Source organism: Protopterus annectens, chromosome 1.part0 (assembly GCF_019279795.1).
Source record: "Protopterus annectens isolate FY-2018-M chromosome 1.part0, PAN1.0, whole genome shotgun sequence".
NCBI lineage: Eukaryota > Metazoa > Chordata > Ceratodontiformes > Protopteridae > Protopterus > Protopterus annectens.
This window is the reverse complement of record NC_056725.1, coordinates 620,461,614-620,477,851: the sequence shown is the minus strand read 5'-3', so window position 1 is coordinate 620,477,851 and position 16,238 is coordinate 620,461,614. Positions and strand designations below refer to the sequence as shown.

The 16,238-nt window shown below is 42.4% G+C and overlaps 1 protein-coding gene across 3 annotated transcripts in view; it reads right to left on the bottom strand.

Moving 5' to 3' along the window:
• Positions 1 to 16,238, bottom strand: part of UBR2 (ubiquitin protein ligase E3 component n-recognin 2) — a 5,196,118-nt gene that overhangs the window by 1,763,064 nt on the left and 3,416,816 nt on the right. For all 3 annotated transcript variants that reach the window (XM_044061864.1, XM_044061881.1, XM_044061872.1), the window contains exon 30: positions 15,641 to 15,840. In XM_044061864.1, coding sequence (XP_043917799.1) covers positions 15,641 to 15,840 — 200 coding nt within the window. The remainder of the gene's footprint in view (positions 1 to 15,640; positions 15,841 to 16,238) is intronic.

The window sequence follows — 16,238 nt, the reverse complement described above, 5'->3', positions numbered from 1 at the left end:
TATGTGCCATCCTTTTATTTGTCACATGTAGACACAGTTAAAGATGTTAAACAATTTTGCAGAGTGCTTAATTTGAAATGTTTTTTTGCTAACCAAGGTGAAACAATGTTGACATCAGAAAATACAGGTTTTAAGTTTAAAAAATCTAACTTTACACCAGTATATAACAACAATGTATGAATTTCTGAACAAATGGTATTAAAGGAGTTACAAACAAAACAGGCTGATATTTTTAAACATTTCAACCACAATTTAACAGTGGATGAACATAAGGCATTGGTTGATTTAGTTCAGAACACAAATGTGGTCATTACCTCGGCAGACAAAGGAGGTGCAATTGTTATATGGGATAAAAAACAATATGAAGCAGAAAGACAGTTGGGTGATCCCAATTTCTTTTGCCCTTTATTGTTGGATCCTATGGCAGAATTTATAGCAACCATTGATCATTTCTTGTTAATGGCAACACAGGAACAAATAATCAGTGATGGTATAGTAGAACATCTTAAGGTAGAAAACCCTACTTTTCAATATTTTTATTTAACTCCTAAAATACATAAAACCTTGCATAACCCTCCTGGCAGACCAATAGTGTCAGGTAGAGGTTCCATTACAGAACCTCTATCAGAATACCTTGAAGTAAAACTAAAACCTCTATTGGCATTGGTACGAGCTAGAATTAGGGATTCCAAACAATTTCTACAATTGATGAATGATCTCCAATTATCTACTTATAGTTTATTAGGAACATTGGATGTTCAGTCGCTTTATACTAGTATCCCACATCAAGGGGGTATAGCGGCAGTAGAATATTGGATGAATAATGCAGGTATATACACACAGCCAGAAATGAAGTTTTTGTTATCATTATTACAACTTGTATTAGAACACAATGCGTTCAAATATGATAACAGATGGTATTTACAGGTCAAAGGAACAGCTATGGGAGCAACATTTGCTCCCATATATGCTGACCTTTTTATGGGTTACCTGGAGGAATTATGCATTTATAATGAGGATTTTCCATTTAAGGGTCAGCTGATAATGTGGCGTCGTTTTCTCGATGATTGTTGGGTAATATGGGAGGGCGACGTATATGAATGGGAATGCTTTAAGAATTATTTGAATTCCAATGTATATGACATTAAGTTTACTGGACGAGTAGATCTCTTTACAGTGGATTATTTAGATGTCAATGTAACTAAAGCCATAGATGGAACAATAATAACAACATTGTATAGGAAACCTTTTTCAAAAAATTCTATTTTGCATGCACATAGTTGCCACCCGCCTCACATTATCAGTAATATTCCCAAGGCACAATTTCAAAGGATTAGAACAATATGTTCAGATGAAAAGGAATATAACATTCATGAACAAGATATGATAAATAGGTTTAAAGTTAGGGGCTATGACAATGGAATGATCACTCGGGCTAAAGAAGAGGTTAAGGTCATGGATAGAGAAACACTACTCAGGGATAAATCTATTAACACACCTAAACAATCAGGTGTGATTAGATTTATGACCACATTTGCTAGTAACACACACCGTATAAGACAGATAGTTGATAAATATTGGCCTATTTTACACAATGATCCATATCTGTCTCTAATATTGAAAAACCAATGTCAGTATGGATATAGAAGGGGAAAGACCATAGGTGAACATTTTACTGGTTATAAGAAAAGTATTAATTTTGTTACACCCAAAAACATTTCTTTAAAGGGTAGCACATATTGTGGACACTGTAAATATTGTAAACTGATGTCAAAAACTACTTCATTCACTTCGACAAATACTAGTAAAGTATATGATATTCACAGTTTTGTGATGTGCACTACACCATGGGTGATATATATGGCTATATGTAGATGTGGCGCCTTTTATGTCGGGCAGACATCGTGTATTGTATGTTGAAACAAAGGATTGCCACACATATAAGCGATGTTAAATGTAAAAGAATGCGCAGTGCATTGTATAAACATGTTTTGGTTCACCCAAAAGCATATTTTGTATTTGTAGGAATTGATAAGGTGACAGATACGAGTAAAACTGAGTCAGAAAAACACATAATATTAGATAATAAAGAACGTAGGTGGATAGTTAACTTGGGGGCTTTGTTCAAACCAGGTCTTAATGACCATTGGTAAATAAATAACAATATATCTTACACAAATTTAAATAAAATGTTATTAATATATAGAGATATTTTATTTTCTATATGTGTATGTATACATGTATATAAATTAACAGAATATATACAAATCTTTGTTAGTTGTAGGCATTGATGTATAGTATAGTTTAGTCTAACATAATGTTGGTGAATTGTGACATGACACTATGCATTGTCTCTTTAAATAAGAGACCGGGGTTGATATTTAAGCACGTACTAGCGTTACTGCCAGTACACACTGATGACGCTTTGGTGAAAGCGAAACCGGTCTGTGGGGCAGACTGCATGGCTTAATAAAGCCTTTACTTCCATAAACGGCTGTTGGTATTTTTGGCATTATTTGCCGTTATTTCTTTGAGTGCTGGACATTTTTTGGTATCTGGATACGTGTTTGTCTTGAGCACCACTTGATACGTGCACGGACTGTTTTTGGTGTTTTAGATACATATATATATATATATATATATATATATGCATATACACATATATAATATATATATATACACATATGTATGTATATATATATATATATATATATATACATATATATATACACATATGTATGCATATATATATATATATATATATATATATATATATATATATATATATATATATATATACACACATATATATATATATATATATATATATATATATATATATACACATACATACATATATATATATATACACACACACACACACACACACACACACACACACACACACACACACACACACACACACACACACACACACACATATATATGACTGTGACTCCTCTATCTTCGGCCAACTGGCCAATTCATTTCAGATGAATGAAAGATGGGTCATTCCCAGTCTAGGTGAAAACACAATTGCCTATTAATTTCTGCCTGGAAACCACATCACACCTTTGTTCCTAGGGAGATTAGAGCAAGAAGGAGGGGGTTGGCTTACGGGTCCTGGAAGGGTGTCTTACTCTCTCACTGTTTGAACACTCCTCTGCCCCCAAGACAGCTCCTCCAAGATTTCAGTCTATACTTCCAATGGGGAAGCATACCTCTGCATCCTAATTTCCCCTCAACTACTTAGTGTGCCTGCACTACTGTTTTATATGTTTGGTCACCTTGCAACTCCACAGGGTGAACACCTAGTGCTCCCACTAGCTATCACCCATGTTGAGAACTAGACAATCACTAGTTGTCATCTATATTGAGAGCCAGACTTCCACTAACCATCCCTATGTTGAGAACCAGACTCCGGCTAGCCATCATCTATGGTGAGAACCAGAATCACCTCCCTTTCCCACAAATAGGCAAAAATACAGTTGTGTACACTTACCATAGATGTAGATGTTTCAGTGTATTCACTGTTGCGGTCATTACAGTTGGGTTATCTGCTTGCACTAGCCCTCAGTCGGCCTGACTAACAAAGTCTTGGGTCCTGTGTCGGTTGCTGTCCCTTCTTCCATGACGTCAGGGGTATAAAACATCCAGCCGATGCCATCACATCAGTTTTTCTTGCCCCAGATGTCAGGTGCCCCCCTAATGGGAAGCAATCAAATCTATAAATACAAGGATATACCTCCAACAAAAAAGCAAATACACAAAAAAGCTTTTAGAGCATAGTAAGTGAGAGTAGACGTATAGCCAAAAGAAGAAAGGGGTTGAGGGAGGGTAACTAGGACTGCAACAGTGAATACACTCAAACCTCTACATTTATGTTAAGTGTACACAACTGTACTATGTTCTTTGTGTTTCACTTCTGCAGTCATTACATTTGGGTAGATTCCCAAAGCTAAAGTTGGGAGGAGGAATTTAAATAGAATGAGGACCAGCTATAAGTCCCTGCAAGACTGCAGTAGCAAAACCAGCTCTGGATTTAGAGAAAATTGGCAAATGATAATGCTTGGTGAAAGTATGTACAGAACTCCAGGTAGCAGCTTCTAGGATGTCCCTAGTAGGGACGCCCCTGAGAAAGGCTGTAGAGGTAGATGCAGCCCTGGTTGAATGGGGTCTGATGCCCTGTGGGATAGGTTTTCCATGGTGCTTAAAGCAGAAATGAATGCAGTGGCCTATCCATTTTGAAATGGTTTATTCTGAAATAGCTTTCCCCTCTGTCCCTGTAGCAAATGTCACCAGCAGTTGTTCAGACCTCCTTTGAGGTTTAGTCCTGTCCAAGTAGAATCTAAGCTGTCTGTGCACATCTAAAGAGTGTAGTATTCGTTCCCGTTTGTTCTGTGGGTTAGGAAAGAAGGTAGGCAAATGAATGGACTGATTACAAGCCACACTGGATACCACCTTGGGCATGAAGGAGGGATTGGTTCTGAGGGACACCCTGTCCGCATTAAAGATGAAGAAAGGTTCCACTGCCATAAGGGCCTGTAATTCAGAAACCCTTCTTGCAGAAGTGATTGCTAAGAGGAAAGCTGTTTTCCAGGAAATAAATTTTAAACCTGCAGTAGCATCTGGCTCGAAAGGAGGAAGAGTGAGTTTCTCCAAGACAAAGTTAAGATCCCAGGCTGGAGTTGGAGCGCTCCTGGGTGGCCTTAAATGTTTGCCACCTCTGAGGAACTGCTTGAGCAGTGGGTGAGAGAAGAGGGGAGGCTCTGTGCTATAATGAGCTGAAATGGCTGAGGCATGAATTTTGATAGAGGAAAAAGACAAGCCCTTATGAAGCATCTCAGTCAAGTATTGTAGAATCTGAGGTAAATTGGGCACTGCTGCGTTTATTCCTTTAGAGTGGTTCCAGGCACAGAATCTTTTCCATTTTGCAGCGTAAAATTTTCTAGTACTAGGCCTCCTTACCTCTAAAATGATATCCATCACTGATATACTGATGGACGGTAAAGGAGAGATTAGGTAATTAGCCAGGCTGCAAGGTTCAGGGTTTGCAGCTCAAGGTGCAGAATCCGGTTCTCCTGCTGAGACAACAGGGAAGGAGTCTGAGGCAGGTGCCATGGAGCCAAGCAAGACACACTGCACTAAAGTGGGTACCAGTGTTGGTGAAGCCAGTCTGGTGCAATTAAAATCATCCTTAGCCTGCCCTGATTGATCTTTAGTAGTACCTTGTAGAGCAGAGGCAGAGGAGGAAAGGCATAAACTGATAGGTTTTTCCAGTTGAAGGATAAAACATCCACTTTCCCAGCTAGTTTGTGGGGAATCCTTGTGCAAAATTTGTCCAGTTGATGGTTCTGGGGGAGGCAAACAGGTCTATATCTGGGCTCTCCCATTTGCTTGTCAACATGTTGAAAATCCTTGGTTCCAGTTTCCACTCGTGGGTCCATGAGGTTTCTGCTTAGTTCGTTTGCCAGTGTATTTTGTTTTCCTGGCAGGAATTGAGCTTGTAGATTCATTTTGTAGCTCAAGGATGTGCTCCACAATGCCATGGCTAGTCTGCAGAGGAGGTAAGAATGTGTACTCCTCTTCTTGTTTATGTACCACATGACAGTGGTGTTGTCCGTCTTTACCATTAGTTGTCCTGGAAGAACGTGGTCCTTGAAGGCTGTCAGAGCATTCTGTACAGCTAACATTTCCTTTTGATTTATGTGCAAGTGCATTTGACTTGGGTTCCATTTGCCCTGAATGTACTTCCCTGCCAGGTGAGCCCCCATGCATAGTCTAATGCGTCTGTTGTTAAGGTATGGGCGGCAGGGGGTAATGTGAATGGTAGTCCCTTGTTTTGGTGGCAGGCCTCTGCCCACCAAAGGAACTCTAGGCGTAGGCAAGGTATGATAGGAATCCTTGCTTCTAGATCCTGTGAATGTTGACACCATAGGCTTTTGAGATACCATTGTATTTTCCTCATATGTAGCCTTGCACATGGAATTACAAGAATGCAGAAGGCCATGAACCCCAAGGCTTGCAGTACTTGCCTTGCAGATAGCTGGGTTTTTGTGGCCACTTGTTTGAAGTAAGTTGTCAAATGAATCCGTTTCTCTGGCGTGAGGAAAGCCATCTGGGAAGTTGTATTCAAGCTTGCTCCCAGGAATATAATTTGTTGACAAGGTACCAGGTGGGATTTCTATTTGTTTATTGTGAACCTCAGACAAGTCAGTACCCTTTGAACCAAGGCCAGATGATTCAAAAGAATGTCCTTGCTTCCTTCCTGAATTAGACAATCGTCCGGGTATGGGTATATTTGAATATTTCTTTGCCTGCAAAATGCAATGACTAGAGTTAGGCACTTTATGAATACCCTGGGCGGAGTAGATAAGCCAAAGGGCAGTACAGAGAACCGATTGTGCATGTAGCCCGCTTTGAAGCATAGGTATCTTCTGCAAGACTCCCTGATAGGGATGTGCAGGTATGCTTCTTTTAAGTCTAGTGTTGCCAACCATGCATCCTTGCCTAGCATAGGAAGCAGCTGGTGAAGAGTCAGCATTTTGAATTTTGGAATCATCAGAAAGGTGTTTAGAATAGAAAAGTCCAGGATAGGATGCCATGTATTGCATTTTCTGGGTACCAGAAAAAGTCTTGAATAGAAACCTTGTCCCTTTTCCTCTTCTGGTACCAAATGAATAGCCCCCATGTTGAAGAGAGAGTACTTGATTTTGGGCCTCTGCCCACTGATTTGGGGTAGATCTGGCACCAGTTTGGTGTTGGTAACATGTGGAAATGAAATCTGTATCCTTGGGACGCTATATTTAAAACCCATTTGTCCTGGGTAATGAGTTCCCAGTTTTTGGCCTGCAGACCAATCTTTCCGCCTAAAGGATTATTCAGTTGGGAAGTGATTGGTAGTTTTAAAAGCAAGTCATTGAGACAGTTTTCCATAGGGGGGAGTCTTACTACTTCCAGGTTTGGGTGCGGAAACCCCCCACCGCCTAGTCATGTGTGTCCCTTGGGACTGAAACCTGGGGTTTTTACTATATCTGGGTTTGGCTTGAGAATACCTGTAAGGGGCTGGAAAGGACCAATTTTTAGAGGGCCAGCGCCTACTAAATCTAAGAGGCTGAACTTGTACGAAATCTTTAACAGTTTGCGTAGATTTAGCTTTATCTTCCATCTTTTTAAGAACTTCCTCAGCCTTGTTGCCAAACAGGTGGTCCTGATTTAAGGGAGCATCCAATAACTTAGCTTTAACATGATTAGGCAAACCTTGCTCCTTAAGCCAAGCATGCCTTCTGAGCACAGACCCAGTAAACAGCAGCCCTGCAAGAGGCCTCTAATGAATCAAATCCACATTGCAAAGTATGTTTTCCAACCTGTTCAGCAGAATACATTAAATCCTGTAAGTCTTTATTTTCAGCACAGTCAGTAAGTAACATCATTTTCTGTTTATGCAATCCAGTAACATGTTGTTGATACTTTAACATATGAAACCGGCAGTTTAAAGCCCTAATGGCCAAGGTTGCAGAAGTGTAAACTTTCTTACCCCATCTATCCAGCGCCCTAGAGCCTCCATCAGAGAGGGTGTAGGATTTTTAGCAGTAAAAGCCTTAATGCCCTTTTGTCCCTGTGAAAGTCTCTGGATCCGCAATAGGATTTTTAAAAAGGAACTTGTGAGAATCAGGAACCCTGTAATATTTGTCAGGTTTTCTGGGAGCAGGAGGCAAAGAATCAAGAGCCAAACTAGATTCTGAAAAGGCATCATCAACAAAGTCTAGTACAGGAGGTATAGCTAAAGGCCTATACTGAGGCAGGAGTAAGAAATCTCTAAGCCTCTTTTTTGAATCAGAAAAGTCCTGGCTTTCCAGTGGAAATGCTCCCTTAGAATATGTAAGGTCCCACCAAAAGAAAAATCCTCTGGAGGGGAAGCAGAGGGAATAGAGTCCTCTCCATCAGAATACTCATAAGTAGATAAGGGCAAATCCAGATCATCAGAAGAATCAGGAAAATCAGAATCCTGTTCAGAAGATTCACAAACAACTTCAGTCCTAGATTTTTTAGAAGGGGGAAGTTGGCTTCCCGTGATTAGAGTAAGATCTTCAGCCATTCTTATAATTTGTTTTTTAGGCATAGAGGCCTGAGCATGTGGCCTGGGCACCGGTTTCTTAGGCATGGTTCGAGATATTGGCCTAAATGAAGGAGGCGTCTGTTTAATATGCAAGTCCATAGGCCTGAATACATCCTCATAAGCCAGTGCCTGCACAGCAGCTCCAGACCTATCCAAGGTAGAGACATCTGCAGGTTCCACAGTTGAAGCGTCTCGTGGCATACCCAATTCCGAATGGGTCTCAGTAGTCAGAAGTAGCGGGTATCAGGGGCTGCGAAAGCGCCTCACTGAGTACTGGCGACTGGCTTAGGAGAAGCGTTGTCGGCAGCTTTAGACCTTGGCGGCCTGTCTCTGTCTATCTTTGCGTTTTTTCGGAATCCCGGTAGTCGGATGGCTAACTGACGACATTTCTGGATAATTAAACTGAGAACCAAAATATTTAGAAGCGAAAATATACCGACGACGGATAGTGCGCAGATTAAATAAAGCACAAAACCGACAGCAAGGTACGTCATGGTCAGGGCCTAAGCAAGGAATACAGTACGAATGAAAATCTTTGTGAGGTATTTGCTTTCCAAAGTAATGCAATTATTAACTTTTACTGACATCGGTAAGGAGCAAGAAAAAGTTTCCCCAAAGGGGTACTTGGCTTTAGATGAAGACTTTGGTTCTGAAACTCGAAAACGAAAATTTCAGGAGTCGGCCAACCGGCACTTGCGAAATGCTTCTGCTTCGGGCACCACACGGCAAGAAAGACTGATGTAATGGTGACGGCTGCATGTTTTATACCCCTGACGTCATGGAAGAAGGGACAGCAACTGACGCAGGACCCAAGTTAATCAGGGCAACTGCAAGCAGATAACACAAATGTAATGACTGCAACAGGGAAACACGAAGAACATCTAATAGTGACCACTCCCTTCCAGTCTCCCCAGCCAGCTCTTATAGGTACTCAAAGCCAATAATCAAACTCAGGCTGCTTGCAACTCAGTCGGGGCTTTATCCCTCTACACCAGGGAACTAACTGGGAATAAATATTTAACCTTGTTCTAATCTCACTCAAAGTAGGAACTCAACAATATATGAATGCAGCACATTTTCACACTCAATCCACATCATCAACCATCACATATGACTCAGTATCTCTATTGCATATTACAAAGTTGTAACTTTTTAACCCTAACTAGAACCTAAAACACAGCATAAAATGAGGCATCTGTATCACATATATAAATCCGAGAAGTCATTAAAAAAGAACAGTTTCAAGTAGTTTCAAGCCCCATATGTTTATCAAATTACTTCCAAAATATTTCATAGTCCAAATAAAAAGTTATTTTACCATAACTTGGTATCTGTGTTGGCTTCCTTCAGTCATCCTCAAGATAGAGTCATGGATCTGACCCTCAGATCCGGCTCAGCCATATTTCACAGACTTGGATTCGACTCTCAACAGTCTCCCTCATACCCACAATGCCTTTCATCCACACAACTACCTCAGAATGAGTTTGCAAAATCTGGACATGTCACATTCAGACATCAAAGATCAGCAAATGAGGCTCAGACAAAGGGCGCAAGAGTCCTGAGATCATCCAGATTCCTCAAGAAGAAAGGTAGGGGATGGTTGGGTGGGAAAGTGAGGATGAATGAAGGAAGACAACACAGATGCCAAGTTACGGTGAGACAACTTTTTAATCTGATGTTGTCTCCTTCATTCCTCCTCACAATAGGGTAAGAGTAAGCAGATAAGTGAACCTTGGATGGCCCTCATGGAAAGATATGCCAGAGCACCATCGAACCAAAAGAGGCCCTGGTCCTGGAAATAACATCCAATTTGTAGTGCAACACAAAGGTGCGATTGTTAGACCATGAAAGTGACACACAAATGTCATCAACTTCTAGCATAGAAAGACAAGGAAGTAGTCACAGCTCTGCTAGAATACACCCTAGGAGCTTTAGGTAACTGCAACCCTTTAGACAAATAAATGAAAGAAATGCAGACCGAAATCCATTTTGCCAAGGTAATTTTTCAATACCGTTTGTCCAAGTCTATTAGTAGAGAAGGCTATAAAAAGCTGTTCAGACTTTCTGTATTGTTTGGTCCTGTGTAGATAAATACGGAGCTGGCTACAAACATCTAGAAGGTGAAGAACATACTCCTCTTTGTTAGAAAAATTGGGAAAGAACACTGGCAGTTGTACGGATTGATCAATATTGTTTTCTGTAGCTACTTTAGGCATAAAGGATGGATTAGTGCATAAGGACACACTGTCTTTATGGAACAAAATTTAAGGAGGTTTAAAAGATAAAGCCTGAAGCTCAGAAATCCTCATGGCAGAAGTGGTGGCCACCAAGGGAGCTGTTTTCCAGGACAGAAAGTTCATGTCACAACTAGTCCCAAGTTCTAAGGGGCTCTATTGTCAATGCCTGCAGTACAAGAGTAAGGTCCCATGGGGGAGAAGGATCCCTAATTGGGGGCTTTAATAAGAATACACCCTTCATGAAGGATTTACAAAATCTGAACGTGAACAAAGAGTGTGTTTGACTTCCAGTGTGAAAATTGGAAATAGCAGTTAACTGTATCTGAATAGTGGAAAAACTAGCACTCTTATCGAAAAGGGTACTGAGAAACAGTAACACATCTGTAACAGGTGCCGAGAAGAGGTCATTGTTGTTGTTTGTGGCCCAAACAACAAACATATTCCACTTACTATTGTAAACTTTCTTAGTGGAAGCCTTTTGTGATCCCAAAAGAACTTTTCAGACCAGGGCTGAAGCCTTGACTGTCTCATCAAGGTTGGAAGTGGAGAAACCAAGCGGTCACTTTCAGGGTTCGAAGATTTGGGTGTTCTATCCCTTATGGGTGAGAAAGGAAGTCCTGGGTGGGGCTCCAGTACATAAGAAGGATACTTCAGATGAGATCAGAGGAAGGGGAACCACACTTGGTGAGTCTAGAAAGGGGCAATGAGGATGCCTGAATTCTTCAGACTGCTTGCCTTCTGAAGAAATATGGGGATGAGTGGAAGAGGAGGGTATGCATACAGGAGACACAGGGGTCAATCGTGGACTAGAGCATCCCTCGTGGACTCCTTCGGAGGAGGGATTACAGTGAAAATCCTGGTGCATTTGTTGTTGAGGGGAGAGGCGAAGAGTCGCAGCAAGCTTGACTGAAGATCATGTTTGCTGCTGATTGGTTGAGGGATTACTCATGCGGAATCAGGAACGATCTGCCGAGTCTGCCCACCAGATTGTTCTTTTTCCCTGGGATATGCATTACAATTAGAAGGCGGTCTGAAGATATCACCCACTCCCACACTCTCATGGCCTCCCTGCACAGGGGATTAAAGTGCGTTCCTCCTTGCCTGTTGAGGTATAAGACAACTAACATGTCAGTGTGAAATGCAATAGTCCTGAAAGGCCTGCAATGTCAGGAGGACAGCTCTCATCTCTAGGACACTGATATGCAACTTGGACTCATGAGGCAACCACATGCCTTGGACCATCTTTCCATTGCAATGCCCTCTCCCCACCTGAAATGGGAAGCATCCATGGTCACAGTGGTTATCAGGGGACTGCTCACAAGTGGTCTGCCGAGAATAACATTGTCTGGCTGAATCCACCAATTGACATAAGACCTGCAGATAAAAGTCAATTTAATGCAAAGGGACAAGGGATGAGACAGGATGGATCATTGATTGGCTAGTGCTCACTGTAGAACCCGTATGAAAAACCTGGTTAGGGGAACTAACAAGATGGCTGCAGACATGGACCCCAGGACCTGCAGAATTAGTCAAGTTGTGGGGACTTGTAGTGTTAACAGCTGTTGCACCTGATCCCTCAGAATGGCTGCTCCGTGTAAAGGAAGAGAAGCTATCTGATACCTTGTGTTGAGTTGCGTACTTATGAATTCTAGATTCTAAACCAGAATAAGATTGGACTTGCTCATGTTTATAGTGATGGCCAGGGAGTGCACTAACTGGAGTTAGTACTCTCTTGCTTGGACTAGTCAATGACTCATAGAAGCAGTTAGGAGCCAATCATCTAAATATGGAAACACATGGAAACCCTTGAGCTTCACGTGCGCAGCTACCATTGCTAGGCATTTGGTGAACATCCGGGGAGGCTGAGGTAAGTCCAAAGGGTTATTGCTCTGAACTGGTAGTGATTGGCTACCAGCTGAAAGTGCCTGTCTATTTTGATGTGATAGTACGCATCTTTCAGATCTATAGAGCACATCCAGTCATCCTTGTGCAACAGTGGCAGAATGGACTAAACCATAACCATTCAGAACCTCACCTTCTTTACATATTCATTTAACTTGCTGAGATTCAGAATAGATCGTAGGCCCCTGGCTTTTTCGGCCCTAAAAAGAAGCAGGAGTAGGTTCCAAATCCTCTCTGTTCACTTGGGACCTCCTGGATGACTCTTTTGCAACAGCTGCGGAATTTCTTGTGTTGCCTGTTATCACTGACTGGGTGGCACGTTGGGCAAGCTTTTGGATTTTGGAGGTGGAAGGAAAAAGGGAATATAATAACCTCTGGATATCATGCTTAGCACCCAACAGTTCTGAGTCAACTGGGTCCAAGCTTCGGGGTGCAAAGCTAACCACCCCCTGAATGCCTACAGAGAAAGACAGTCTGGCAGCGTTTTAGAATCGATGGTAGGGCTTATCGGGAGGAGGTTCCCTGAAGTCCAGGTTCTGCGGACACCCTCTGCTTCTGGGGCAGCATTTAACATCAAACCCTCCTTCTCTACCTCTAGAGGAAGGTTCTCCGCACAGGTCCCAGAATGCTCCTTGGGACTTTCAGAAAACATTTTTCTTACCCCATGCTGGTTCCCGGAGAAGGACCTCTGAGGGGCAGAAAACTTGACTCCAACAGCAGAAAGAGTCTTTCCTACCTTTTTGCTGTGGATAAGAGTCTCTCTAACAGACATCCCAAAAACAGAGGAGCCATCATAAGAGGCATTAACACAGGATGCCTTAAAGGGGTCCACAAAATCAGACAGCCTCATCCTGGCATGCCTCCTTAAGGAAAGGCATGAAGTGTCTGGTCGCAAGGTGCTTTCCGTGGTGTGGGAGATTAATCTCATCGCAGAGTTAGAGACAAACGAAAGAGTGGTCAGCTTGGGAGAAACTTTTTTAAATTTCTCCACAGGCATGGCCTCAGAGGGAAGCTAAAAGTTCTTTAATCAGATCCCTCTGAAGCCAGATGAAATGAGTCAGTTAGTTTAACGACCTCAGGGCGAAAGTTGACGAGGTGTAAATGCTCTTCCGAATTTGGTCCAACGTTCTAGACTCCTCCTCTGGCAGATGAACACTGGCAGTTTCCTCCGCCAGCTCTTTCTTGGTGGCCACTGCCACCAAGATAGCATCGACTACTGGACTCTTACACCAGTGCTTTCTGTCTGCAGGGGGTACAAGAAACCTATCAGGCCACTTGGCTATGGACTTTATGCTGTCCGGTTCCTTACATGCATGGCAAGATTCTAAATCTACCAGTGCATCTGTTGGGGGGGGGGGGTCATCCAGGATGTAGATGGACCCGTCCTGAACACCTCCAAGAGAACAGACTCCTCAAAGAAAGGATGTTGGGCAGGCCACCCAGCTTTTTGCGTCAGGATCTCTAAAATATCGCTAAAAGAGACATTGTCAGGTGGAGATCCCTCATCAAAGTCAGTATCCTCAGTTAAAGACTCTAAAGGGGAGTCCACGTGCCTCCTTTTGCACATCTTCTTCTGAGGGACTTCCTCAGGTGGATACTCTGGAGAAGTATCAAAAGGCGGGGATCTCTCATGAGTATGGAAATTTTGCAGGCCACTTGGGAAGGGAAGACTTGTGGCTGGAAGAGAGTAAGAAAGGCCTGGATCTGATGGAGGTACAGGGGCGGATTGATTTACTTGTGTGGTCAAATCTTCAACTCGGGGGGGGGGGGGACCCTCTCCAATATCTGGAAGACAAAAGGACCAGGAGAAGCCCTCTCCACTTCCTCCAGAGCCAAAACTACAGAGGAAAAATGGCAAGGGCTCACTCTGAATCCCAGGGCTCTGGAAGGGATCGGACTCAAGCTATCAAGTGCTGAACCCCCTAAGGGAAGATAACTCTCCAAAAAGATGGAGCCAATCCCAGTTCCCCAGACTTGACACCAATGCCACGGCTCCGAAACTCACTCTGCTCCAAAGAGGCTGGAATAGAGCTAGTCAAGGGCATCCTTGGTGTACAAGGGATCTTCCTCTGTGCAGACTCGGACATACATGGAAATCCTGAATCTTGTGGCTCAAAAGCCGAGGGACGAATTGGAGAAGGCATCCTAATGGGGGACCTGGGTAGCTCACAGATCCAACATGGGACTGAGCAGACACTACCCCCATGTGGATCTAGGCCTTAAGAAACCTTCTTATCATCCTGTCCATGTCTGCCTCGGACCAGCTTCTTGAGGACCTGGAAGAAGCCGAAGGGGGGCCAAGAGTGCTTCAACTTGGAGGACAGGGTAGGAGACATCGTCAAGGTCTTAGGATCCAAGGGAAAAGGATCTGAAGTCAGAGTGGATGAAGGCATCGGGGAAATGCTAATCTTCTCCAAATCTGAGGAGACAGTGACAGTAGGACCCATTCAGGAAGCTGACTTCTGCGATCCAAAGGAATCTAATCCACAGATTTCTTGGTCTTCTTAAGCTCAAGACAGTCCTTCAGGTAGGCAGGGAGGGACCTCCTTTTAGACTCCTTAGCAGAAGTAGTGGAGGAAGGGATTCTGAGTCTAAGCTAAGGAAGCTAAAAGGCCTCTAATGAGTTTGCTCCATCTGTCAGCTAAAGCCCAAGGATTAAAGGCAGTGCAGATGGAACATTCAGCTTTTAGATGGAAGGCGCCCAGGCAGTACACACACTCCATGTGGGCATCTTGATTGGGGATTTTATGAAACAGGTAACCGGTTTGTCAGCCATAATGTAACAGAGCCTGTCAAAACCAAATGACAGAAAAAGGCAAGCTGACTGGAACAGAAACTTCCGACAGCATAGGTAAGTGTGTTATTATAATTACAGCTAAGTAATAGTAAATTTAATACAAATTTAGCATATTTAACTACTATGCACTAAACTAATCATTTTTTTTTTTTTTACCAGAACGAAGAAAATGCGCTCACACATGTGCATGCACGCGCGCGCACACACACACTAGAAAGAAGAGGGAGAAAGCAATACAGCCAAGGCACTTACAATTTTAAGAGAAGCTATCTGAAATGCTAACCATGCTTGAGAGTGCGAAATCCAAGTCTGACTCACTGAAGCAGCAAAATAAATCTGAGGTAGCTGGGTGGATGAAGGGCATTCCGGATATGAGGGAGGAGCTTGACAGTCGGATCTAAGTCTGTGAAATGTAGCCGAGTCAGATCCGAGACTCTATTTTGTGGAGGAATGAAGGAGACATCAGATCATTTATCTTACCACACTGTTATATATGGCTTAAAGCACAACTTATATCTTCAACTTCATAATGCATGAAGACATGTCATTTAATGTTTTCCTTATCAAATAGCAGATAAAACTCACCAGGATCCTGAATAATTCTCTTCCTGTTTTTTGACATCACAGTTGACCTCTGGACAAAGGACGACAGCACCATAGCACGGGTGTCCACTTTAATATCCTGCTCCTCCTGACACAAAATACAGATTACAACTTGCCTCTTTTCAGTGACTTTGGTTTGGTCTGGACCCAAAGCAACAAGGGCTGCATTTGAAACTGCAGAGCTGTACAAAAGAAGAATAAAAAATTAATATCCTTCAACAAGAGGTACTGTGGTTAACCACATTGGTTTCAAATCAAAGCAATTTCTACTTAGGTTGCTAAGCTTCTGTTCAAGACAACAGGAAATGTATATACTGATCTACTGACGTGAAGAAAAGAGAAAAAGCTGGCATAGAAAAACATACAGTAAAAACTGTAAGACCCAGCCAAGCTAGACTCTTCACTGTTTAATATCTTAACCCTCATGTAGTGGAGGCCCATGACATGTAAGCAAATGACTCCTTAACGGCATACCAGTATTTCAGAAATACACAACTTCTGAATGACAATGACTTTTCAGTTTTTAAGTCTTTGTTGACAGAGCCAGGCTAATAAAGCGAAACTCCACTATCTGTAGACA